The sequence below is a fragment of the Lepidochelys kempii genome, chromosome 9, assembly GCF_965140265.1.
Source record: "Lepidochelys kempii isolate rLepKem1 chromosome 9, rLepKem1.hap2, whole genome shotgun sequence".
Lineage (NCBI taxonomy): Eukaryota > Metazoa > Chordata > Testudines > Cheloniidae > Lepidochelys > Lepidochelys kempii.
Window position 1 is genome coordinate 28,203,582 of NC_133264.1, and position 27,129 is coordinate 28,230,710.

Genomic DNA, 27,129 nt, shown 5'->3' on the forward strand with positions numbered 1-27,129 from the left:
CAGTTCCCTTACCTTGTCAATTTTTTTAAACTTTCCCTTATTATTTTAGTAGTTTGTGTTTAACACAGTACTGTACTAGATTTGCCTTTTTTTTTTTTTTTTTTTTGCATGATGTGTGTATGTGTCTGCTGCTGCCTGATTGTGTACTTCTGGTTCCAAATGAGGTGGGTGGTTGACTAGTCAATTTATAAGACTAGGTCTACACTACAGCCAACATCAGTGCTCTGAGATCAGTCCATCAGCCGTCGATTTAGAGAGTCTAGTGAACACCCATCAAATCGACGGCAGATCACTCTCCAGTCAACCTCTGTACTCTATCCCAGATAAGAAGAGTAAGGCAAGTTGATAGGAGAGTTATTCACGTAGCTGGAGTTGAATAGCATAGGTTGACTTACTGCAGTAGTGTAGACATAGCCAAACTCTGGTGTTTGTAATTCTGAGGTTCTACTGTAATTGCCAACAGTTAAGTTACCACAGTTGTTTCTATGCAAGCATATTTTATTCTTAAACTAAAAGCGCTACAGAGAAAACATATTCAAATCAATTAAAGAATCTACACACATGCTAAGAAGCTTACCAGAGATCACCTCCCAACACCCATTTCCACAAAGGTTCTGGCCAGTGTCAGTCCTCCCAACGTTTCCCTGAGTATGAGGCTCTCCATAGACCAGAGGTCCTACCTGTCTGCTGGATCAGAATGAAGGCCTGGTTGTAAACTGAGCCATAGAGAGACTGTGGTATGTCTAAGGTCAAAGAAAAGTTAATGGCATGTGAAGGAGAACAAGGATGGTAGAACCAGGAGGGCAATGGGGGCTAATGCCCCCACAATAGAAATACTGTCAGAGCTAATTTATGTTTGCAGCTTGGCTTTCCCATCCTGTCTGGCTCCACCCCACACTCCCCAGCTCCATTTACTGCCTCTCCATTGGCTGATTAGCTCTCAACTTCCAAACAATCAGGTTATGGCCAGCATCCCTACCCTCCAGCAGTGGGTGGGGGCAGGGTATCTTTCCGCACTCTGCTATTCAAGGTGCATGGCTGCTGCTTCTGGTGGAGAACTCAAGAATCCTAAAGCTTATTCCCATGTTCTAAACACTAGCTCACACACTGCAAACTACTGGCCTTTATATTTACTTTAAAATATATATATATATAAGTAGCTAATGTTTCTCACAGTGGATTCAGAAGTGTAAACAGATGAATAAAGTTGTTATAGTAACATGAATAAATGTGGCTTAGACTTATTTACAAAACACTTTGCAGATGGCAATAAACAAACATTTCAGTTTAACAGCTGCCAAGGATCCTTGTTTGATGACTCTCAGTGCTTTAATCAGTAGCACTTTGACTAAGCAAAGTTACTAGCTTGCAGGGACAGTGGGTATGATGGTAGAAGTATGATTAGCTTGGATCCTGTATGTACATGTTTGAAACTTGTTCACACTTGCCTTAATCAATATGTGGTTTGTTGGTTTCACTAAACACATGGAGGGGGGGATTTTCCCCCCTAATTCAGCTGAGCTAGAGAAACACATTCATGACATTGTATCTCAGGGTCACTGCTGTCTGTTACGGCAGGGCTTTTTCTGGCAGGCATTTGTTTTGAAGAGAAGAAACTCTTTGCATTTAGGCTGGATATTTGTAGTCTTCTCTGGCTTGTTGTGGTATGGATTTTGCTTTTTTGTTTTTGTCTTTTGTCATTAATTGTGGATATGAACTTGGCAAGGCATGTGTTTTGTTAGCTCAGGAAGGTCTCCTAGCAGTTTTTAGCAGCGTTTTACAAGATGAGGATTTTCATAGCTTTTGAAGGATTTTGTGAAGCTTTTGACATTGCATCAGACCAAACTGTGCAAGCTGTAAAACTGATGATAAAGGTAGGTGCTTAACTAATTATCAAGCTAATTATTTTAAATTTTGATATGTTTAACTTATGGTTTAAATACATGTATAATATAAATGTTACTGCATAGTATTCCCTATTCTAATGTAAGGGAGTTCATTTTATAGATCTTCTGGCTGTCTATCCCTGATTTCTGCATAAGGCTTCTGAGACTCTTACTGCCTGATTTTCAGATTTAGCCAAGCACTGCTTGTTGCAATATGAAAGATGGGGGCAGTAGGCAAAGCTGCTGTTATACTACCAATATAATACACAGGCTGCTGGTGAAAGTTAGAGCATTCTCGGGGCTACTTTAACTTGCATTTGGCGGCCAGCAGCCAACCCCAAGGGGCATTTCACACAAGTGAGAATCCTCAAGAGTTCAGTAGCACACTGGCTACACATCTCTTTCTCCCTGGTCCCCATGTTCCTCACATAGACTCTATGGTACAGGTGGGATGGAATCCCTTCCTGATCAGAACTGCCAGCTTTATGGTCCCTCTATGCTACTAGAAAGGCATAAAAATCTGGCCCTTATTCTTTAACAGTGAAATATTCAGAAACAAACTTTTACCTTGTAAAAGTACAGGAGAGAGATAACGTTCACTTCTTACATGTGTAACATACATAACATGTCTAGGCACTTCATCTTCTGGGGAAAGCAAGTGAGGGAGGGCTCACATCTGGTGCTGATACAACGTAGCATGTTCTGGAATCAGGACAGAAATATGAAAGTGGATACATAAATCTGAGTTTACTTTTGGGGGTTGTTCACTTTTCATGATGGTTTACAGGCTCAGTGGTATTGTGTCAGAGCAGATTCAGACAAGCATTGGTCTCTCTGCTAAGTCATCTTTTTGAACCACTGACAACAAGTGCCACAATTTTATGTGAAATCTGATTGTCTTCACCACCTGCAGCTCTGGGAAGGGTGTTCCAGTTCATGGGAGCAACCGGGACAGTGTTCAGAGCTGGCATGTGTGTTTGTGTAGATAGTCAAGGGAACAGTCAATGGAGATTTTCTCTTAAACAGGAGAAAGGAAGACTCTGTGAGATGCCCCAGTGAAGACTGGGATTAAAAGAGAGACCTGATTCCCCAGAGGTCTCAAATTGTCACCACCAAACTCCAGGCACATGTGGAGCATCTTGCACTCTACATTACATGGCATCAGAATGATCACAGTGACATTTCAACTTGCTTCTTGTGAGATTCCTGTGAGTCAGGAGTCCCTGTGGCTGCAGGTTTGGCTGCATTGTCTGAATTAACCCTATATTGTTTTATGCATTTACTTTGACACAGCCAGGAAAATCACTGTTTATGTCACGTTCATCCTTTCAAGGAAAGAGTCCAGAGTTCTTGCACAAAGTCAGGCCCACACTTTAAAAATGGCTTCTAATTTTGGTGTCCTCAAGTTTTGTTGCCAGCTGTGAATATGTAGGGTGAGATTTTCAAAAGCACTCAGTTTGGTTTAACTCTGCTCCCACTGAAGTCCATCGGAGTTTTTTTTTACATGGGATCAGATAGGCCAATACTGAGCTCTTTAGAAAATCCCACCTGACATCTAATTCAGGTACTTAAATATTCATTTAGGTGCCTCATTTTAGGCACCAGCGTTTGAAGCTGGTAGTCCAGGTGCCTAAAGTTGGGCACTCAAACATATGAGGTAACCAAAAGCAGAGGCCACTTGGGAAAATATGAGCTTTCATAAGTCCCCAGCAGGAAGATCACAGCCTGTGTATTTTTGTTTTAGCTTTGTGTCACTTGTAATGGATCAGATGTATTCATTTGTAGCAGCAAAACTTCATCACGTTCTTTAACCTCCTAGACACACAGAATTTTTGTAATTTATAAGCAAAAAATAAACCTAGCCTAAATCAAGGCTCTTAGATCTCAACACTATTTTCTTTTCAAAACAAAAAGGTATAAATCTTGTATCTAGCAGTTGTATGTTCTTAGAACACTTTACTTGGACTGTAAGCCCTGAGGGGCAAAGGGCAGTTTCTAAGGCACTACTGTAATATACATAACACCAATAATGAATGCAGATTTGTTGTGGGTAGGAATCACTGCTGCATCAACATCCTTTTCACAATTTATTATTCATTTTTAGGATTATTTCCACATTCCACTTTCTGAAGACAAAAAAGGCAGACAATATTTGGAGCTGATCTATGCAGGAGCAATACTGAAGGACAACTGGATCCTTGCTGACATAGGGATATCTGTTTCCTCGACTATTAAATGTGTTGTTAAGGTACAGTATGATTAAAAAAAACTGATAGTCTTAAATTGTCCAGAAATTCTGTTGTGTTTTTTGGTTCTCCTTCTAGACCTTGTGCTAAATTTAACATCACTAAGCAGCAGTAAAAAGTATCTGACCTCAAGAGTAGCCACCCTGACGGTCAAAGAATGAGTGTAAAAAAGTTGTTATGGTAACACGAATGATGGGGCACATGGAACTTTAAAGATTGTAAAAATAGGGTCTCTACAGAAATTGGATTTGTGGAATGAAAGACCTTTACAAATAGGGAGAAAAAGCCTCTTCGATACAGCACTATACAGATTTCCCACTGTGGGAAATAGATTTAGGAGGATGTTGTCAGCCATATATTTCTGTCACCCCCAAAATCCATTCCTTCCCTCAGTATCTGTGATCACAAATTGACTTTAGGTCATGATCTGTCATTTTTCCTCTGTTGAATATATACCTTGGCAGTCAGTTGCTGCTGCTCCTTCATGAGATGCAGAAAAGCTAAAGTTGAATTGCATTAAATAGAAAAATAGCACTAGTCTCTCTACTCCCACGTGCACAGGCTTCCAGTAAGCTAAGTGCAGCAAGTTTTAAATACAGCACATAGTATAGTCTTTATAATACCATTGATGAGAATAGAGAGAGAGGCCACAACTGGAACCTTGAATTTGAACCCCTTCGAATTTCAGCGGGTGGAGATTATATCCTAATCCTTGGCTCCAATCCTACCCCACTGGTTTTGGTTCTGAATTGGATTCTAAACCAGAATGAACCATTTTTCCATTCATGGTTCAGCTGTGGCCAAACTCTTGTGAGAAATGCTCACCATTCAAAGGTCTAATCTTGCAAGGTTGCCAGCATTCAAGATGACTAAAATCTCATAAACTGCTGATCTCATGAGACTTTCACCATTTGGGGCTGAAATCTCAAAAACAACTATTGACATTTTGGGACCATTAAAAACAAAGATGAGCCCTGGCCCTTATTAGGCCTCTAAACTGAACCCTAAAGCCTAACCAAAACCTATCCTTATATCTAGTGAGAACCAAGATTTGTGAGTTAATTTTAGAGGCATTGTTCTAAGAAGAATTATCATTCATTATAATTTAGCATCATGGTTTGGCTCCCTCCTTGCCATGGAGAATACCATGGGAGAGGATCAGGGAACTGCAAGATTTCCTTGCAGAGTTTCATCTACATAATCCCTGAAAGGGAAAGGATCTGGGGGCAGGAAGGGTGGAGGCTTGGAGGCCTCCTGACCCTGTGGTTCTGCAGGGAAGGTCTCTTCCCTATCCCCCTCTCTATAGAGGCAGGAACTCATCCATGTGGATGGCTCACCTTTTATTTGGTTCCATTGGCCTCCCTCTCCTCTAGTAACACAACTCCACCAGGAGACATGCTGTCACTGACTGGGTCCCCCTGTAGCTGCTTAGTAGCAGCTGCAGAGGACATGAGTGGGAGTTAACAGACCTCCTAGCTATATAAATTTCCTGCTGAATTTTTGCATGGAAATCTGGTGTGGTAGGAGGGGACAGTGCCATAGAAAGTGGAAGCTGCCTTGCTTAGGTCCTGGCTCCAGCCTTAGTCCAACTCAAAATAAAACTGCATATCAGGAACTAGTTTATTTCAGTTTGTGTGTGAAATGTGAAAAAGGAAAAAAAATCAAACAGGTGATCCCTGCCTTGTACTGTCTAAAAAGGCATGTATGATGCAAAAATCAGATCACCAAAATATTACTTTGCAATTCTGCTGTAACTGGAAAATCTTTTCTTCCTTCATTCTCAGGAAGTAGAACACATGATTTCCTCTTGCTTTCTAAATGCATCCATATTGAAATAACCTGGGTTTTTCTTGTTGTGTAAGGTCACACTTTTGCTGGAATACATGAGAAGGAGTTAGAATTTCAGGGGAATAACTCATAGTTTTGTATTACAGCTCTATGCCAACACTATTAAAGGAAATAAGCAATACAAAAAGACGTGACAAAATACAATAGCCTCTCATGCTGGTATGGTTTGGTAAAATAACTATACTATATCCTTAATATATAACTAAGGAAAACATGACATATATGATGTCTTTTGAGCATAATTTTCAGACCTGGTAGCCTAAATTTGGACACCTAGACCTGCATCTAGCTGTCTAAATCAGGGATCGGCAACCTTTGGCACCCAGCCCATCAGGGAAATCCACTGGCAGGCCAGGACGGTTTGTTTACCTGCAGGTTCGGCCGATCGCAGCTCCCACTGGCCGCGGTTCGCTGTTCCAGGCCAATGGGGGCTGTGGGAAGTGGTGGCCAGCACATCCCTCAGCCCACGCTGTTTCCCGCAGCCCCCATTGGCCTGGAACGGCGAACCGCGGCCAGTGGGAGCTGCAGTCAGCCAAACCTGCAGATGCTGCAGGTAAACAAACCACCCTGGCCTGCCAGCAGATTTCCCTGATGGGCCGCACGTCAAAGGTTGCCGATCCCTGGTCTAAACTGTAGCCGTTTATATATACCTGGTTCAGACATATCAGTGATTATAAAGGCTATTAAAAGTATATTTAGACATCAAAATTGGGCTGCCTAGGGCAAATTCTGTCTTCACTTACAATCTGAAAGTCAATAAATAATACTTCTCACTTCTACAGTGCACACATCTGAGGATTTCAAACATTGTTTGAGCAATAATGAATTAAATCTCCTAGCACCCCTGTAAGCGAGGTATAATTAGTTATTACAAGTATTCTCTCCATATTACTTGTTGGGTAGCAGAGGCACGGAAGTTAAGAGACATTTCCAGGGAATCTGGGTACAGCCAGGAATACAATCTAAGTTGCCTGACTCTCAATACTGTGTTTTAACCAAAAGGTCCTCCTTTTTCAGTGCTGTTGCACACATGGACCTAAGGATAGAATATGGCATTTGGGGGCCAACTTTTAACCCATGTTCACTTAAAGTCTGTAATTCCAGGGAAGTGTACAACACAGCTGAGTGAGGCTTACACAAATTAAAATGAGATAATTACCAATTGCCATCACATAAATTTATTTTTAAACAATATTTTGACTGGATTGTTCCCAGTTACAAGAAAAACAGAAAGTACTTCAATCAACGAAGGTGTAAAAAAATTTTTTTATACAGGGCTTTTCAGTGTCTGAATGACCCTTGTATCCTTTTTCTTGAGTCTTCTCCCTCTCCTAAATCCCATAACAGGTCATTTTCTTTAATTTTCTGAGGTGGCTGATTGCTGCCTTTATTTTAAAGAAAATACAACTCCTCCTCCTGGAGGATTTTCACTCTGGCTGGAAGGAGGAGGAGTTACCCTTTGCAGAAAACAGAAAAAGACTGTTTAATATGTCTGGTGACAGGCTTTGCACAAGACCTTTACGGCTGGTCTTAAATCTTAATCCAAAACAACTATTTCTGTCCCTCACAGTCAATGTCTGTAACAACCTTGGCTGTTTTCATCCATCATGAGGAACACTTTTATTCTCTCCAGGGTGGCATTTGTGTGGGTTTTGTGTCATGGGGCTCCTAACTACCCTTCTTGTCTATAAGCATATCAGATCTTCTTGGCTACTAAATTAGAGTACTCTGTGCACCTGCCATCCATACAAGTAATCCTGTCCATGTTACCACTGCTGTGGGGGTTACGCAAAAGTCATGCATTAATAAGACCAGATCCTTGGCCCTATTCCATTTCTTTGAACTGCCAATGCTGTCTTAAACAGATGTAGTGCCAGAGTAACTACCCCTACATCTCCTTATTACAGCCTCCAGCGGACGCGGTGTGGCCATGCTGAGGGGGCAATAAACTCTTGGGGACCATTACCAGTCAGCACAACTTAGAGCAGCCCTGAGGATAAAACCAGACCCTGGCTAGCCTCAGGACTGAGGGATGTAATGTTGGTGTACAGCCACCTCTGATCACCACTATCCCAGATCCTATGCCAAGGACAGTTCATCCACATCTGAGTTTCAGGGCCATAGGCTTCAGCTGATTTTCAGCAATGCTTCCTGCATGGGTGCTGGAAAGAGGGAGAACAGGATCCCTGTGTTCTGTCCCCACAAGCTCATCTATGCAGGGCCACGCACAATTTGACCTTCAATTGTTTGTCACAAGGGACAAAAGTGCTGAGGCTAAAACAATACAAGGCTAAACAAAGCATTGTAGAAACAGACATGATAAAAGTACACAACAGCACTGCAACCTAGATTTCTGTTTCATGCACACAGGGAAGACTGTCTTTTAGAGTGTGCTTTTTTTTTGTTTTGTTTTGATTAGCTGCAAACTGCAAAGCCATGTGCAGTAATTAATGAGGTGGGCTGTTGCAAGGCAGCAGCTTCTGTGCACTAACAAGCCTGGCTTCTCGCCATGGTTGTTATATAAGCCGGAAAAGATCCTGAAGATAGCTTGGCTGTATGTAGGTCCCTCAGTCCATAAACAATAAAGAACATTTTTAGTCTTGCTTATTGCTCCACTCTCTGTCATAGGATTAGTTGGCCAGAATTATTGCTGCTCCTGGTACAGCAATCACTAGGGCTGCAGTGTATAAAAACAAGGAGTGGAACAGAAAAGGACTGCAGTGTTCAGATGTCTTTGAGAAACTTAGCAGCTTGTTTACTCCAAGTCTTCTGGTTCTAGCTTTGTTGTTGCTGTTTCCCTGGGGAGAAAGATAAATTTAATCAAGTCCTTGATCTGTATGCATGTTGCATGCTGTGTGTTTGCTTTTTCTTCAGAAGAGGCAGAGATTTGATGGTAGGAATTCTTTTTTAAATTGCCTCTTTAAACCCTGATATGCAGCCCCTACTTGGTAAATCTGTATAGTCACTGCCCATTCCTGCAAGGTAGTGACCGCCTCCAGAGGGTCAATAAATTGAGAGGCCACAGCATTTTGCTTGAGATGCTCAACACCTCTGGGGAGTAGGTCTTAAATATGTGGCTCTCTTTAGGATTGAGAATTTACATGCATTTCCGTAACACCTATCATAAAACACTAGACACAACAAGAATCAATACTTAAAAACACCATTTACAAAATATATGCAAAATGATGCAGCAACAACAATAATTGATTTATCAATTCACCAAAACTGAGACCCTCTCCATTAAATCCACCCCCTTAGAAAAAGCTTGCATAATAGAAAAGCTTTGCACGTGAAGGTCCACAAATTCTGGCTTTGTTGGAACAAAGGGTGACGTGAATTTCAGGAGGTGAAAGCATACATCCTATAATGTTCTGTCAGCAACCCCTAGACATGGAAATCTAGGCATTGTTAGACCAACTGTCCCAGCTGATATCAGTTGTTGGAATGGAATATAAGGAGAGAGCTGGTCTCATGAAGGTTGCCTTCACTAGCAAATGGTATGTGGTTTGAACATGTCTGTGTAGAGTTGAGTCAGCTGACAAAATGCTGACCAAGACTGAATAACATTCAGATCCTTTTCCGCAGTACTCCTTCCTAGGCAGTCATTTCCCATGTTGTATGTCTGCAACTGATTATTCCTTCCTAAGTGGAGTACCTTCATTTGCCCTTATTGAATTTCATCCTATTTACTTCAGACCATTTGTCCAGATCATTTTGAATTTTAAACCTATCCTCCAAAGCACTTGCAACCCTTCCCAGCTTGGTATCACCCACAGATTTTATAAGTGTACTCTCTATGCCATTATCTTAAATCACTGATGAAGATATTGAACAGACCTAGACTCAGAACTGATCCTGCAAGACCCCACTTGACATGCCTTTCCAGTTTGACTCTGAACCACTGATATCTACTCTCTGGGAACGGTTTTCCAATGAGCGATGCATCTATCTTATAGTAGCTCCATCTAGGTTTATTTCCCTAGTTTGTTCATGAGACAGTCATATGAGACAGAAGCCTTACGAAAGTCAAGATATACCACCCCTATTTCATCTCCCCAATCCACAAGGCTTGTTACCCTGTCAAAGAAAGCTATTAGGTTGGTTTGATGTGATTTGTTCTTAACAATCTATGCTGACTGTTACTTATTATCTTCTAGGTCAGTGTTTCTCAAACTTGGAACACCGCTTGTGCAGGGAAAGACCCTGGCGGGCCAGGTCGGTTTATTTACCTGCTGTGTCCGCAGGTTTGGCCAACCGTGGCTCCCACTGGCCGCGGTTCGCTGTGCCCAGCCAATGGAGGCTGTGGGAAGCGGCGGCCAGTACGTGCCTTGGCGCGGGCCACTTCCCACAGCCCCCATTGGCCAGGCACAGTGAACCGCAGGCAGTGGGAGCTGCGATCGGCTGAACCTGCGGGCGTGGCAGGTAAACAAACCAGCCGGGCCCGCCAGAGGCTTTCCCTGCACAAGTGGCGTCCCAAGTTTAGGAAACACTGTTCTAGGTGTTTGCAAATAGATTCCTTAATTATTTGCTCCATTATCTTTCTGGGTACTGAAGATAAGCTGACTGGTCTGTAATTCCTCGGGTTGTTCTTATTTCCCTTTTCTAGTCCTCTGGAATCTCTCCCATCTTCCATGACTTTTCAAAGTTAATCGCTAACCTAATGGCTCAGATATCTCCTCAGTCAGCTCCTTGAGTATTCTAGGATGTATTTCATCAGGCGCTGGTGACTTGAAGACATCTAACTTGTCTAAGTAATGTTTTAACTTGTTCTTTCCCTATTTTAGCCTCTGATCCCACCTCATTTTCACCGGCATTCACTATGTTAGAGGTCCATTCAAAACCTTTTTGGTGAAAACTGAAACAAAAAAGTCATTTAAGCACTTCTGCCATTTTCACATTTTCTGTTCGTGTTCTCCCCTCCCCCCCATTGAGTAATGGGCCTACCCTGTCCTTGGTCTTCCTCTTGCTTCTAATGTATTTGTAGAATGTTTTCTTGTTACCCTTTATGCCTCCAGCTAGTTTAATCTCATTTTGTGTCTTGGCCTTCCTAATTTTGTCCCTATATACTTGTGTTATTTGTTTATATTCATCTTTTTATCTTGATCTAGTTTCCACTTTTTGTAGGACTTTTTTGAGTTTCAGATAATTGAAGATATCCTGGTTAAGACAAGGTGGTCTCTTGCCATACTTCCTATCTTTCCTATGCTGTGAGATAGTTTGCTATTGTGCCCCTAATAATGTCTCTTTAAAAAACTGCCAACTGACTGAACTGTTTTTCCCCTTAGACTTGCTTGCCATGGGATCTTACCTACCAACTCCCTGAGTTTCCTAAAGTCTGCCTTCTTGAAATCCATTATCTTTATTGTGCTTGTTTCCCTCCTACCATTCCTTAGAATCATGAACTCTACCATTTCATGTTCACTTTCACCTAAGCTGCCTTCCACTTTCAAATTCTCAACCAGTTCCTCCCTGTTTGTCAAAAATCAAATCTAGAACAGCCTCTACCGTAAGTGTCTAATGCTGTCATCTAATGCTACTCTTAACAGTCATGTCAAATACAATAACATTTTCTAGTGAAAACAAGTCCTAAGTGTCAAGCATGCTAGTGACACTACAGAAATAATAAGGGACACAAAACCCAAACTGTGTGAAGGGCTGAAATCTCATCAAGTGGGTAGCCAGCCTTATTCTGCTAGCTGAAATGTGAATTATCTTCAGCTAGTGGTACTTGGGAAACCCAAAAAATTTAACTGAAAATTTCAGACTCAGAAAATTTTGACTAACTTTATCATCGGGTATAGCACCACAAAGAACATATTGCAGTAAGCCAATCTGGAGAAGACAAAAGTACAGGCTTTTGACAAGGCCTGGATCTGATGGGAAAATCCTGTCACTACCACTTAGTCAAGCACAGAGATAACAAAAGCAACCATAACGGGGGGGTGGGGCGGGGCTGCTATCTGAACATCCAGAAGCAGCCGAAGATCCTATTGGAACTCTAGATTATAAATTGTAAGATATCCTTTCTGCCGTCTCCTCTTATTAGTGAACTGCATCACCTGTGTCTTATCGAGATTAAGTTTCAGCCAGCTGTCTTTCATCTAAAACTCAATTATGGTCAGGCACTGAGAAAATCAAACTCCTTAGATCTGATGCAACAGGTGCAAAGCCAAATGTCATCGTTATCCATATCTTGATGGTTTTGCAACCTGCACCATCTCGCTGTTTCTCCTAGTGGTCTTCTATATTCAATGAAATTCCTTGTGCCCTTCTGACTCCAATGGGATATTCCTGAATTGCACCTCAGTGCAGTAACCTCTATTCATGCTAACAATCAACTAGTATTTTCATTAATAGAACCAAATTCTGCTCTAACTCACAGATGCTACTCAGCTGAAGTTAATGAGGTGCACTAATGTGCAGAATTAGGCTTACATTTTTAAGCAGTGACTGTGTGTTAATTGTTGTACAAGACGTAAAATATAGACAGACCTTACCTTGGAACTGTTATAAATGAAGTAAAAAATATATGCTCATGATTTTCATCCTTGCATCTGAAAGCATTTTACAAATCTGAAATAGCGAAGCCTCACAACATCCCTGTGAAATAAATATTATTCTATCTATTTCATAGATGAGTGAACTGGAACACAGAGGAGTTCAGGGCCCACTCCTCCAGGTGTCAAAAGCCCCTCAAGAGATGAGGAGTGCCCTAATGTCTCACTGATGTCAAAAGGCGCTTACATTTTTCAGCACCTCACAAGAGGCGCTTAATACCTTGTAGGTTTGGGCCCTTAATGACTGTAGAAGGTCAAGCAGCCAGTTTGAGGGATAACTGGTAATAGAACCTAGTCTCCTGCTCTGTCCACTGGACCACGCTCGAACAAAAAGGACAGTAGATCCTTAGATGTGTAAAAAGAGTGTACCTAAACTATAGGCACAATTTACAAGAGCACTGTTGCTGGAGTACTTATGTCATTATTATTTTTCCTTTTAGGAAGAAGACAAACCAGCCTTCTATGTGTACAATGCTGTAACCCAAGAGAAAGTGCCCATTAAGGGGAGTATTTATCTTCTTGCTACAAAAGTGTCCCTTTTGAAAACACTGGTAACCCTGAAATGTGGCTTTCCAAATAGTGTTTATTGTCTCAGGACTCCAGAGGGCAAGGAGATGTACGACTGCAACACACTGAACGATTACCAGTTAGATATAGGTATAAGATGGTTATATTTTCACTACCTACTAAATAGAGCAATGGTGACCCAATATGTGTCTATAACGTGTCAGTTTTCTGTATTTAAGGAATATTTATCATTGTTTATATTTAGGGAAACCTGAAAAGCATTATTATTATTATTTATTTATTAATACTTTTCTAATGCAGATCTCAGTATTAAAAAAAACCATTTTGGGTCAAATGATGCTCTTCAAAATAAAACAATGTGAAAGGCAGGTGGAGAGACAAAAATGAATGATGCACAAAAGGAACCCATAATGCACTTCTGCATGCCCTTGTAATAATATTGGGCCTGCACTTGTACAATTGTAAGTTGGGACTTATACCAGTGCATCTCCAGTGAAATAAAACTGGTGTAAGGGAGAGAAGAATGAGGATTCTTATCAGACTGGGTGTTGCTTGTAAGATGGGAGAATACACAGAAAACTGCAGAAATCTTGCATACCAACATATAAAATTAATATTACCCCTACAAGCCCACTGTGCTATAGTCCCAGTCCACTTCCCAAAGGTGTTAATCTTGTCCTTACATCAGTGGTTCTCAACCAGAGGTCTGGGTCCCCCTGAGGGCTGCGAGCAGGTTTCAGGGGGTCCGCCAAGCAGTGCCAGCATTAGACTTTCTGGAGCCCAGGGCAGAAAGCCAAAGCCCCACTGCATAGGGTTGAAGCCCGGGGCTCTGAGCCCCACCACTCGGGGTTGAAGCCGAAGCCTAAGAAATGTAGCTTTGCGAGGGCCCCTGTAGTATGGAGCCTCGGGCAGTTGCCCTGCGTGATACCCCCTAACGCTGGCTCTAGCTTTTATATGCAGAAAAACAGTTGTGACACAGGTGGGCTGTGGAGTTTTTATAGTATGTTGAGGGGGGCCTCAGAAAGAAAAAGGTTGAGAACCCCTGCATTACATTACTCCTTAGATGGCATACTGGCTTTGTATGTTACAGACAGCTGACCACAGTTTTGTCATTTTTAAATTTAAAAAATACAATAAAAGCTGTGTTATCCAGCACTTTACCAACCAGAAAGCTCTAGAAACTGGCATTTCTAATATCTCCCGATACAAATCTTCAATAGGGTTGCCAGGTGTCCAGTTGTCCCTCCTGTTCCTAGGCTGCCCCTGCCCAACCCCCAGCCTTCAATCCCCTCCTGCACCCAAACTCCCTCCCTCCATTGGTAAGTATAACTCTTAGTTAACAGGTTTCAGAGTAACAGCCATGTTAGTCTGTAGCTCACGAAAGCTCATGCTCAAATAAATTGGTTAGTCTCTAAGGTGCCACAAGTACTCCTTTTCTTAGTTTACAGGAATTTTTGACCTACCTGCACCCCTCATTCCCACAACATGTCGGATAACAAAGTTTTTACTGTAAATGAAAAAAATGACAGTGAAGTTTTCTGTTAGGTCACTATGCTGGTGACCAACCTAACCAACAAACCAGTCTAAACGTAGGGTAAGATATGGCCCAGTGTGTTAGCCTCATGCCAGAATTAGATTTCATGGCTTCCTAGCTTCTGCTCTTTTGCTTAGTCCACTAGACCAGAGATACTCAAACTTCTTCCACCTTGTGTCCCCAAACCAGCAACAGTTTCTTGTAACAACCTAAAATCTCTCAATCTGCTGTGGTCAGAAAATATTGAAGGATTAATATCAAGGCAAGAAATCATGGCTGACTTTGGGTGCTGGGTGAGGAGTTTGTAGGTGCTGGACGAGAAGCATTTTGGGGATCTGGAGAGGGGTTGGGAGCTAGTAACTAGGGTACACTGCCTCACTAGTGTGATTGGCTCATTCAGGGAGTGTTAATATTCTGTACCCCACCTGCTGAACTTATTAACTGTGGCATCATAAGAAAAGGTAGCTGTCACTTATATCTTTATCTATACTTCCTGTAGTTCTCAAAGGGGAATAATTTGATGCAAGCAGTTATCTTTGTGGGTTATCCCCCTCCTTCCCTCTGACTGTATCCCCTTTTGGCACTTTACAGGATGGGACTCTGTGGCCATTTTATCTTGTAACTACCCATAGCTGCTTTTAAAAAAAGCACACAGGATTTGCTACTTTTCTTGGTAGTATCTTATGACAACAGTGTTCATTCCGCACTGCATCCTGCTACCAATGGAAGAATAAGATCCTCATTGATTAATTAGGGCTAGATTGTGAACCCCTTAGTCCCACTCATGAGCAGTTACTCAGACAGCGTGTCTATTGAAGTCTTTGGACTACTTATGAGTTAACACCTATACCTGAGTTAGCTGGCACAGGCCAGCTGGGGACTTCTAAGCGCAGCAGGGGAGAAATCTCCTATGTCATTGGTTCTACCAGCCTACAGCACTTTCTCTCCCACACATTGTTCTTCCTTCCTGGGCCTTTTTACCTTCTGATTTAATGCGGTAATTAGTTATTAACTTTTCCAGCCTATTGGTTTGGCTCAGTTCCCACATTCAGGTGTTTATAAGGCAACTAATTGAAGTTGCTATGGTCAGACTGCTGGATCAGGTGCTGTTGCTCGGCACTCTGTCACATGTATTAACAAGAGTGTTGTAAGCTAGGACATGAGAAGTATTTCTTCCACTCTACTCAGCTCTGATAAGGCCTCAATTAGAGAACTGTGTCCAGTTGTGGGCATCACACTTGGGGAAGGATGTGGAGAAATTGGAGAAAGTCTAGAGGATAGCAACAAAAATGATTAAAGGTCTAAAAAACATGACATACAAGCATAGGCACCGACTCTGTGGGTGCTCCGGGGCTGGAGCACCCATGGGAAAAAATTAGTGGGTGCTCTGCACCCACTGGCAGCCAAGCTCCCCTCATCCCCCACCCCACCTCTTCCTCCTCCCCTGAGCGTGCCATATCCCCACTCCTCTGCCTACCTGCCAGCGCTTCCCGCAGGGTTGCTGGGGTGAGGCAGGGGAGGGGCCTCATGGAAAGGGTGGAGTGAGGGTGTGGGGGGGGAGATCGAGCACCCCAGGGAAAGGGGGGAAGTCGGCACTTATGCATACAAGGAAAGATTGAAAAAAATGGGTTTGTTTAGTCTGGAGAAGAGAAGACGGAGGTTGGGACATAACCATCTTCAAGAATGTAAACGGTTGATAAAAAGAAGAGGATGATAAATTGTTCTTCTTAACTACTGAGGACAGGACTTAAATGGGCTTAAATTGCAGCAAGGGAGATTTAGGTTTGACATTAGGAAAAAAATTTCCTAAATGTCAGAGTAGCTAAGCACTGGAACAAATTACCTAGGGATGTAGTGGAATCTGCCACAGGAGGTTTTTAAGAACAAGGTTTTTAAGGAGGTTAGACAAACACCTGTCAGGGGTGGTCTAGTTAATGCTTACTATTGCCTCAAGCAGGGGATTGGAATAGATGACTTATCGAGGTCCCTTCCAATCCTACATTTCTGTGATTCAGTAATTCATAGTGTGCATGTACTTATGCCCAATTAGTTACAATATATTCTAATTACCTGCAGCATCTGCAGGTTCAGCCCATTGCAGCTCCCAGTGGCTACAGTTCACCGTTCCAGGCCAGTAGGGGCTGCGGGAAGCAGCATGGGCCGAGAGATGTGCTGGCAGCTGCTTCGTGCAGCCCCCATTGGCCTGGAACAGTGAACCGCGGCCAGTGGGAGCTGCGATCGGCTGAACCTGCGGACACTGCAGGTAAACAAACCGTCCTGGCCTGTCAGTGAATTTACCCGATGGGTTGCGTGCCAAAGGTTGACAATCCCTGTTATATTCAGTTCTGATCAGTCAATCTCAAAAAATATAGCAGAGAGGATTAAGAGAGAAGTGACAAAAATGGGATTGTGTATGGAGAGATTTCTGTAAGAGAGACTGAAAAGACAGGGACTGTTTAGTTTTGAGGGGAGACATAAGATGGGACTTGATATAGCTATATGTAATAATGACTGCTGGAAAGATATTTAACAGGGCACCTTTATTTATATTTTCTCATAATAAGAACAAAGGGACATTCCATACAGCATGTAAATTATCTGTGGTACTCTGTGCCACAAGACATCACTGTGACTAAGAGTTTAGTAGCACTGAAAAAGGATTAGACATTTATGTGGCTAATGAGGACATCCACAGTTTTTGGTTTTGTTTTTAGAAGGCACATAGACCCCCCCTGCCCCATACTCTGAGGCACTGGTGGTTAGACTGGTTGGTTGGAAGTCAGGACTCCTAGTCTTTATTTCTGGGTATGCCAACAAGCCACTATGAGACCTTGAGTATAGCACCTAGCCTCCCTGTACCTTGGTTTACCCACTGGTAAGAAAGAAAAAATAATAATGAAATTAATCACACAGGACATGTATAACTATGGATGACAACCAATAGTACAGATAAGGGCATAATTTCTTCCCTCATGTCTACTCCATATAAACCCATTCACTTTAGTGGAGGTGGATCAGGCTTCAGTGGGACTACTCACTTGCTTAAAGTTAGGAATGTGTTTAAGTACCTTGCTGAATCGGTGCCTATGTAAAGGGAGAATTTATCCCACCATAACTTTTTGACTTCCGAAAAGCAGTAGGTTATCATACGGTTCATTTTTCCCTGAAGTAGAAAATGTAAGTTTGTGGATAAGTGTATGGAATAAACTAGCATGTTAATATAGACTTAAACATACCATCATCCTAAGTCTGGAGAGTGAATATGAAATACAGACCAATTCTGCACCTTGTATAGTCAATTTATACCAGTATAAAATGAATGTAAAATACTACTATTATGATCTGACAATGCTTTATACCTACTCGAATTTGCATTAATGTGGATGACTACACAAGGTACAGGGCAGTGTTTGGTTTGGCCCCATAACCACAATATTTAGAAAGGGAATAAATATAAAATAACCCAGACAAATACAAACTTACAACAAGCAAGTAATGGTTGGTTTCTAGGAGTATATTTACAAAAGATGGATAATTAAGTTGCTGGTCAAGCATATATCTAATACCATGTATAGAGTATTACAAAAATAAACATTCACCAGCAGACAATCTAAATGTAAACTGCTTATAAAACTGTTCAGAAAAAAAGCCCAAGGACTTGGTCAACAGTATACATACAGAAACTGAACCACTGAAATCATGAGCTAGGTAATCTGATCTATAATTCTGCTATCTTGGGTGTGGATATTTGGTGCAGCGTCCTGAACCCGGTATATACACAGTAACATTCCGAACCAGAACAGAAACACTTCAGAGATCCAAAACTTAGAGGCCCAGTTTTGCAGTCCTGAAGCATTCACAATTGCTGTTGCAATCATTACAGATGTGGGGGTTTGTGTGTGGGAGCTGTCCACACTCATGCTGATTTAACACCCACATAACTCCATGGAGTTTAAGTGTAAACATCAAATCAGCCTGCCAGTAACTGGCTCTAAAGGATCACATTTAGAATCTCACAGCCTTTCTGATATTTGCAATTTTAACACTGGGCCCACTTCTACCCCCAAAAACCAGTGGATGTTACAGCCATGAAAAAAAGATCAGGACTGAGACCAGAGTATTTTTAATGCCCTCTCATGGAAGTTTTAATTACAATACCTCCTAGAATAGGAAAATCCTGCTGAACTTCACTGCCCCAAATCTTTTACGGGAAGTTGGGTCTGTGACTATGTTTAAAATGTGAATATCAAATTATAGTGGATTGTTAGGAGCAACCCTCAAGGTCCTGTCTTACTTACCATTTATCTGTTTTTTTATTTTGATTTAAATAATAAAAAAGACATCTGTACACAGGCTCTATGTGCCCTGACACTCAATCACATTTACAACATAATACTTCCAGTGGTATTAAAAAACAAACCATCAGACAGGAACAATAGCACAACTCAACTAGCCAGCCAGCTACAAAAAGCTCCTTTCAGCCTCCTCCCAACCACCCATCATTCTGAGAACATATCCTCAACCCTCTCTAACACCCCTTCCAATAGACAGTTTTTGCTACATGCCTGGAAGGTCACAAATTCAGGCTATTTCAGACCAAGTAACCAATCAATATCTCATCTGTGTGCAATAGACTACAAACTTTTTTTAATATAAACGAGCCAAAACTAACACCTTTTCAGATTGTTTGGTAGTTTGGTAAATTCACAGTGTTAGGGGGTTTATATTCTCTTTTCTGGCCAGCCACTTTTCTGGCCAGCCACAGAGGACAAGCTATTCCCAGGTGTGGTCTGACATTCCCTCCAGCAGAGGGTTCTGGTACGCACACACTTCAGCCAGTAGGTTGCAGACATATCTTTTATATGCAAACCAAGAGGTTTAGACATGTATAAATTGCAAAAATAACAAAGCTGGAAGCAAGCTAAGTGATTGCATCTCTCTCACTGTTGCTAGGCACAACACTTCGCCTGGATGTGTGGGATGGATGGAAAGAATTCCTGACTGGGTGCCTCTTAGGAAACAAGCATACAGTCCAACGCTTCCTGTCTGATGAAGAACCAGTACTCAAGTACGGTAACTAATTGCATTTGGTTTTTTGCCCATTTTAAAACTTCTCCAGTCCAAGCACCTCTGTTTCCTAACAATGTCTTTTGAAAATTGATTATGTTTTGGATTTAACTGCTAGTTTACTTTAGTATTTTAATGTAAGGTGCTATTCAAGCAATTGAAATATCTCCTAAAAGGAGTATAGCAAAAATATCCTCATAATATAAAAAATATACCAGCTCCCATTTTAGTAATTTGGAGCCTGATCTATATTGATTTCAGTTGATCATGCTCTCATTTTACAACAGAAGTGTATGTATTTTAAAAAGTCACTCTTATTTGGACATTTGGGAATTGTAATGACATTTCTGAAGGCTGCCATAAAGATCACCATTACTTCTTCACTATTGTTTTTAGTAAACTGTTCTTACAACCGAGCATTGTTTATACTAGCCTTGTAAAATTCTACTTGCCCACTCACCTGGAATGAGTTTTTCCTAGACAATTAGTTTTAAGTTGTTATGGTAAAGGGTAAAGACCAGGCAGATTTTGTGACTGTGCCAATACATTTTCATGGAGATTTTGCAAGCCAATGCCTTATTTAATGCCCCCTTAATAACTCTTAACACACATTCCTTACAGTATAGTTAAACTGTATTGCAGTGCGTAGCTTTGGTGAGAGATACAAAGGAGAGAAAGGATCCCAGATGTTATCAGTGCAAGGGAAAAGCATCCAATTACTGACCTAACTGGATAAAGATGATCATTTGACAGTGAAAGATCTTAGGCATGACATAACACATTAAGATTTATTCTAAATGAAATACAGTATACCGGCCCTTTGCCCCTGTAAGAAATAACAGCACTGCATGATAGCGTGGCACCATGTTTAGAACATTGCTTCACACCTTGTGGAACTTGACCTTATCAACTTTTTTGTTTCCCCCATCCTGTGGGGTTACTACAGGAGTGGAGCACAAGATTCTCAATATTTAATTTACTAATTAAAAACCCAGAATGTAAAGTGTCAGAAATATAAACAAATGGTGTCTTTTTACACTGGATGCTAGCTAACAAATGACTTGACGCTATAGATTTGGAAATAATTAATTAGTGCCTTCATACTATAGAATCTGTCCTGAGTTCAAATATCCTATTCCTGACAGGAAGAGTACATCACCCCATCAATTTTTTACAAGTCATACTACTTTCCAGAAAATGGCAATATCTCATCTGAATTCAATCTGTTTCCTTTAAATCTGGGCATTATAAACACAGTACCCCTTTGTGGTATCTAATTATGTATGCACTGTAGGATATAAAAGGGCAATGTATGAATAACTGACTTGAATGGAGTATTAAGCTAGAACAGAGTAGTTCTCTATCAGTGGAAATGTAATGAGAGATGCAATATAATTAAAATAATTGTCATATGGATTACAGTATATGAGATAGTAGCTCAGTGTCAATATTACTCCATACCTAGATTGTGGTGATAGTCTATGGTTTATTTTTCTATTTAGTGGCAGTGGCTTTGTATAGCAAGTGGTTTCTACTGTCTTTACCAAGAACAAGGACACACAGAACATAAGGAATTGTTAGATAAGAATTAGCTGGACAAGTCTACCCTCTTTACATGTATTTTAACCTTTGTCCCTTATTTTGTACCTGTATCCTTTAATCACCTCCCCCACTTTTAAAATGTCCAACTATTTGTCTCTGAAATACTTGTACTCTTTTTTCACTGGCCTTTAAAGATCTCGTGTACTCATCTTCTCACATTTTTGAATGTCATGTGGATGTGAAACACCTTACCTTGTGTAAACTGTAAATCCTGTTTTACTTTATGAAACCCTTCTTCACTCGTGATACCTCTAGTGGGTCATCTTAAAATTTTCTCTCTTCAGATTATAAAATCAGCATATGCCGCTTTTTCATTTGTGGATAACAAATATGATCAACAGTGACTAAGCCCTTTTAACAAAGGTACAAATTACTTATTCATATGGGGACCATATTATCTAATCAGCCCATTAGAGCACAAAATCATGAGACTTAAAGACATATCTTGGCATATGTTTGGCTGAATATTTTTGTGCTGTCATTCTGCAAAGAAATATACATAATTTTGAAAGGTAGTATTTTTCTAATGCTTATGTTATGTTATGTTGGATTTCTTTAGTTTCTTCAGTTAATTTTTTTTTTTTTGCATGTTTCTTTTTGTCAGATATCAAAAGAGGGTGGCTCTTTACATGGCAGCATTTTTTGGCCACCTTGAGCTCACGGCATGGATACTGAAACAGGGAGTGAGACCCAATGAGGCAGTGGGTGTTCATCCCTACCGAGAATGGTGTCAGGAAACACATCATCCAGATGTAACTAAATGTCCAGTTCATGCAGCTGCAGAAGCAGGCCAACTAATTATACTGAAGGCCTTTGTCAATTATAGTGTCTTGTGCGTAGAGTGCCAAAATCCAGCAGGGCAAATTCCTCTGAACATATGCATCAAACACAAACATAAGGATTGTGTGCTATATTTAGTTACCAAAATGTGGTCGGTGGTTTCTTATCCTAATTTTTCACTTCCCATGAAGATCTACATTAAATTAAAGCAGTGGCTGCTTAGGGCGCAGAGTCACATCCTTACAACGAAATGGCTTAACCAGGCTGTAGTCTTCAGAACACGAGTGGGGGACACTGTTATCGTGGATGGCTTCACAAAGCCGAAAATGACTTCCAAAGCCAGGATCAAGGCAGCAGGTAATAAGGACTATAAGTTACCAAACCTAACTGATCAAACTCCACATGAGAAAGATTCATGTTCCTTGACAGTTACAAAGGGGAACCAAACAGTAATAAAGCTCAAATTACCTCCATTGGAAGATGCGAATAAACTCCCTAACATACACAGACTTCACCAAAAGAAGAGTATTAGAAAGAAGGCTGGTCAGCCTAGAAAAGATGAAAGTATGGACCAAAATATGTGTTTAGCTAAAGTTCCTCTGCCCCCTATTTCAAGCCTCAGAAATTCACGCCCTCCTTTCTACTATTCAACACCTAATGCTAAATTGCTCTTAAATTCCTCCTCTGAGTGTTTCTCAGAACACAATGGAAGAACTCCAAGAGATAATGCAATCTACTGCTTAGCTATTGCCAGGTATGGTATTCTCTTTTGTTTTCCTTCTTTATTTATGTCCCTCCCAGGTGTTTATATTTTCTTCTTCGGATGCTTGCTCATGTCCATTCCACACTGCACAGTCGGAGATTTTTCCTTCAGTGGTATCTGTTGAACCAGCTCTAGTGCCCTCTGATGCTACGCGCTCATGCATTGGTAGAAGGGCCACGGACAGCCCACACCCTCTCAGTTCCTTCTTACCGCCCTTGATGGTCACTGGAACAACTCCTCTTGCCTTGGCAAGCCTTTCATTTAATGGCTTTGTTATGCTCTTCTTTTTTCGCAAGTTTAGTTACCTTTAGTTTATTTCTCTTAGTAGTAGATATATAGTTAGACCTCACAGTTGCATAGAAGGACATGCTCCAGTCTCCAGACTTCAAACCCTGTGCCTCCTGTGGCAAGCCTATGCCAGTGAGCGACCCAGACTTCAGCTGTCTGAAGTGTCTGGGGGAGGCTCATGTGCAAGGTCTGCCACAGTCCATCTCCCTAGGAGATGAAGGGTGGGTTGTAGAATACATGTCTGCAGCCACATCTCAAAGAACAACTGTTACAACAGGTAAGAAACTGTATTTTCTAAGTATAATAACGTGATTTGATTTACAGTTCTGTTTTGCCCTCATTATTAAAATGCATGAGAAAAGGAACCAAAATGTGGAGAAGCGGATCCAAAAACTATCTTGTTTTTTAAAGCTGTATTTTGTTTGTGTGACATTACAACTAGTCACTAAGGTTCTTCAGTAATGGACTGGTGAATTATAATTGGCACTTTCTTAGAAGTTACAAATAACCGATATTTGCAGAGACAAGGTGGATTAAGTAAATCTTTTATTGGACCAAACATCTGTTGGTGAGAGAGACGAGCTTTCGAGCCACACAGAACTCTTCCTCAAGTCTGGGAAAGGTACTAAGGTAAATGGTCCCTTAGAATATATACTATCTGTTTGACCTTGTATTTAGCTGTGACACTCTGAATACCTTTCCCTGACTTGAGGAAGAGCTCTGTGTAGCTCGAAAGCTTGTCTCTTTCATCACCAGAAGCTGGTCCAATAAAAGAACGATCATTTTCTTTTACTTCCCTTTTTCTTCCTTTACTGTAATTAATGAATCTGAGGTGTATAAAGGTCCTCACTCACCTTGTCTCTCTTATATCCTAGCACCCACGCGGCTACAACAACATTGTGGATAGATATTTGCAGGAAATTTTTGTAGGATATGTTTGATGAGGGATTACTGCCACCTACTGGTAGCAAAAAGAAAAGGAGGACTTGTGGCACCTTAGAGACTAACCAATTTATTTGAGCATGAGCTTTCGTGAGCTACAGCTCACTTCATCAGATGTTTACCGTGGAAACTGCAGCAGACTTTATATACACACAGAAATCATGAAACAATACCTCCTCCCACCCCACTGTCCTGCTGGGAGGAGGTATTGTTTCATGATTTCTGTGTGTATATAAAGTCTGCTGCAGTTTCCACGGTAAACATCTGATGAAGTGAGCTGTAGCTCACGAAAGCTCATGCTCAAATAAATTGGTTAGTCTCTAAGGTGCCACAAGTCCTCCTTTTCTTTTTGCGAATACAGACTAACACGGCTGTTCCTCTGAAACCTACTGGTAGCAATTATTAGTGTACATATCAGGTACAATTGAGGCCTCGTACTGAGAATAATTGTTGATGGAAGAACATCTTTAGCTGACCAGAATCCTTGCACTTAGCCAATGCCCTTGAGTCTAGAAATATAAATAGGTAGCTTCAGAGAAGGCTGAAAAAATTCTTAAACAACAAACAGAAGAACTAGGTAACACAGTAATTTATGAGTGAGGAAGTACTACACATTCCCAGGAACATTAAACATGCACAATAAGAGGGTGGTTATGTAAATTATGCAGAAGACGACACTTTTAAAGGAAAAGTAATTACCTTGTTGAATCTGCAACTAAGTGAAGACATCAGAATTTGGATCAATATGAAGGGAATTAAGTACATGCCTAATTTTAAGCACCATTGACTTCAAAGGCACTCCGCATAGACTTAAGTGTCTTGATGAATCAGGGTGTTAGTGTTTATTCAGTCAATGGCAATTTGTCTCAGTAAATGTTGAGTGAGGAGATCAGGATCTGGCACATTTGTTATTGTTCCCTTTCATTTTAAAAATAAAACTGCTGGGAGGAGGGTGGACTCCTTCACCCTCAGGGGAAGAAAGAGGGTGTGAAACTATTAAAGGGCAGAAAAATGTCAAGAAAAACAGATAATTTTGAATTGCTGTTAGTAATAGGTGTCAAGAAGAATCTTTCAGATTTTTTTTTATGGCTAAAGGACAGGGAGAGGAGAAATGTAGAATTCCAAGGTGCAAATGGAAACACTGAAAAGTGTGAAGAGAGCCAGTGCTAAGTTTGAGTCTATTTCCACGAAGCGATAACTCAGAGGTTCCCAAACTTTTTGCTGGCATGACCCCATTTTAATGAATTATTTCCTCCTGAGACCCCAGACAGCATGGAGGATGCCATTTTGAAGAGCAAAATGGCATTCTCTGCACAGTGTGAACTTGCATGCCCCATACACGTGAGGTCATACTGCATGGAGGAAGCCATTTTTCTCTCCGCACAGTGTGACCTCGTACTTATGGCAGATGCAAGGTCACACTGTGCAGAGGCAGGATGACCCACCTGTCCCTAATTGGGCAGGACAGTCCCAAATGTACATTTCAAGTTCAGGTCACCATTTGTCCCAAATTTCCTGCAGAACCACTCCGCGCCTGCCCGAGGCTCAGGGGTGATGCCAGCCTTTTCCTGGTGGGGGGGGGGGCTGAGGTGGGCTTTAGCCACCCCCCAGGCCATGAAGCCCTGTCCCTTGCTCCTCCTCTTCCCCCCAAAGCCCTGCCCCTGGCCAGGCCAGAAGCTGGAACCGGGCAGTAATAAGAGTCACCCAGGGAGCCTGAAATGCTGTGTGGAGCCATGGATGATCCCCCTACCCTGAGCGGCATACCCCAGGGGCAGGGAAACAGGCCAGGGACTCCTCTTGGGCACCCCAGCCTCCCACCCAGGGCAGGTGGAGGGTCCAATGCTCTCCACAGCAGCCCAGGCTCCCTAGGCAGCTCTTACCACTGTCCAGCTTTGTCTTCTGGCCTGGCCTTAGGGAGAAGTGGAGGGGCAGGCAGGGCTCCTGCATGTGTCCCATTTTTGCATGTTGAAAAGGTGGTCACCCTATGTGGAGGATGCCATTTTGTAGAGCAAAATGGCATCCTCCATGCACCGTGACCTCCTACGTACTGTACATGTGAAGTTGCACTGTGCAGAGCAAACTGGCATCCTCCACACACTAGGGATTGCTGCAACCCCATCTGCAATGGGGGTGCGACCCCCGGTTTGAGAACCTCTGTGATAATTAGACCCAGGCTGCGGGGCGTCTCCTGGCTTTGAGTTGAGGGTGCTCAGCATCTATTAGTAGATGCCCAGCATCTTGCAGGCTCAGGTTCAATATATGTTCCGAAAAAAAGGTATTGCTTTTGGGTGGTAATTACAAATTACAAAGGATGAATATGAAAAAAACGACACAGGCATATAGGGACAAAATTAGAAAGACCAGCTCACAAAACCAGATGAAACTAGCTAGGAACATAAAGGGTAGAAAGAAAGTGTATTTATAAATACACGAGAAGCAAGAAGCAGACCAAGAACAGGGTTGGCTCCTCACTCGGTGATGAATTCAAAGGGAAAGCCAATAGAAAATGCAGCAATGACAAAAGTGTTAAATACCTTTTTTGTTCCAGTTTTCACCGAAGAAGTTAGCAGTGGCTGGACAACTAACAGAGTGAACATCTGTGTAAATGGAATAGGATCTGAGGCTCAAATAGGAAAAGAACAAGTTAAGAATTACTTAGATGTCTGCAAATCAGCAGGGCCTGATGAAATACATCCTAGAAGGAACTGGCTGAAGAGATTTCTGAACCATTAGCGATTATTTTTGAAAACTTGTGGAGGACAGGAGCAATCCCAGAGGACTGGAAAAGGGCAAATATAGTACCTATCTATAAAAAGGGGAATAAGGACAGCCCAGGGAATTATAGACCTGTCAGTTTAACTTCAGTACCTGAATTCAGATAATCAATTTGAATAAGATAAGAGTCAACATGGATTTTTCAAGAACAAATCAAGTCAAACAAACCTAATATCCTTCTCTGATGGGATAACAAGCCTTGTGGATGGGGGAAAGCAGTAGATGGTGATGTATGTCAACTTTAGTAAGGCTTTTGATATTGATTTACGTGACCTCAGAAACAAACTAGAGACATATAGCCTAGATTAGC

The 27,129-nt window shown here is 41.6% G+C and overlaps 1 protein-coding gene across 1 annotated transcript in view; it reads left to right on the forward strand.

Moving 5' to 3' along the window:
- Window positions 1-1,760: 1,760 nt before the first annotated feature.
- ANKUB1 (ankyrin repeat and ubiquitin domain containing 1) overlaps window positions 1,761-27,129 on the forward strand; it is a 31,377-nt gene continuing 6,008 nt past the window's right edge. Inside the window, exons 1-5 of the mRNA XM_073358771.1 lie at window positions 1,761-1,874; window positions 3,991-4,134; window positions 12,981-13,197; window positions 19,556-19,670; window positions 21,876-22,805. Coding sequence (XP_073214872.1) covers window positions 1,785-1,874; window positions 3,991-4,134; window positions 12,981-13,197; window positions 19,556-19,670; window positions 21,876-22,805 — 1,496 coding nt within the window. The 5' untranslated portion in view covers window positions 1,761-1,784. The remainder of the gene's footprint in view (window positions 1,875-3,990; window positions 4,135-12,980; window positions 13,198-19,555; window positions 19,671-21,875; window positions 22,806-27,129) is intronic.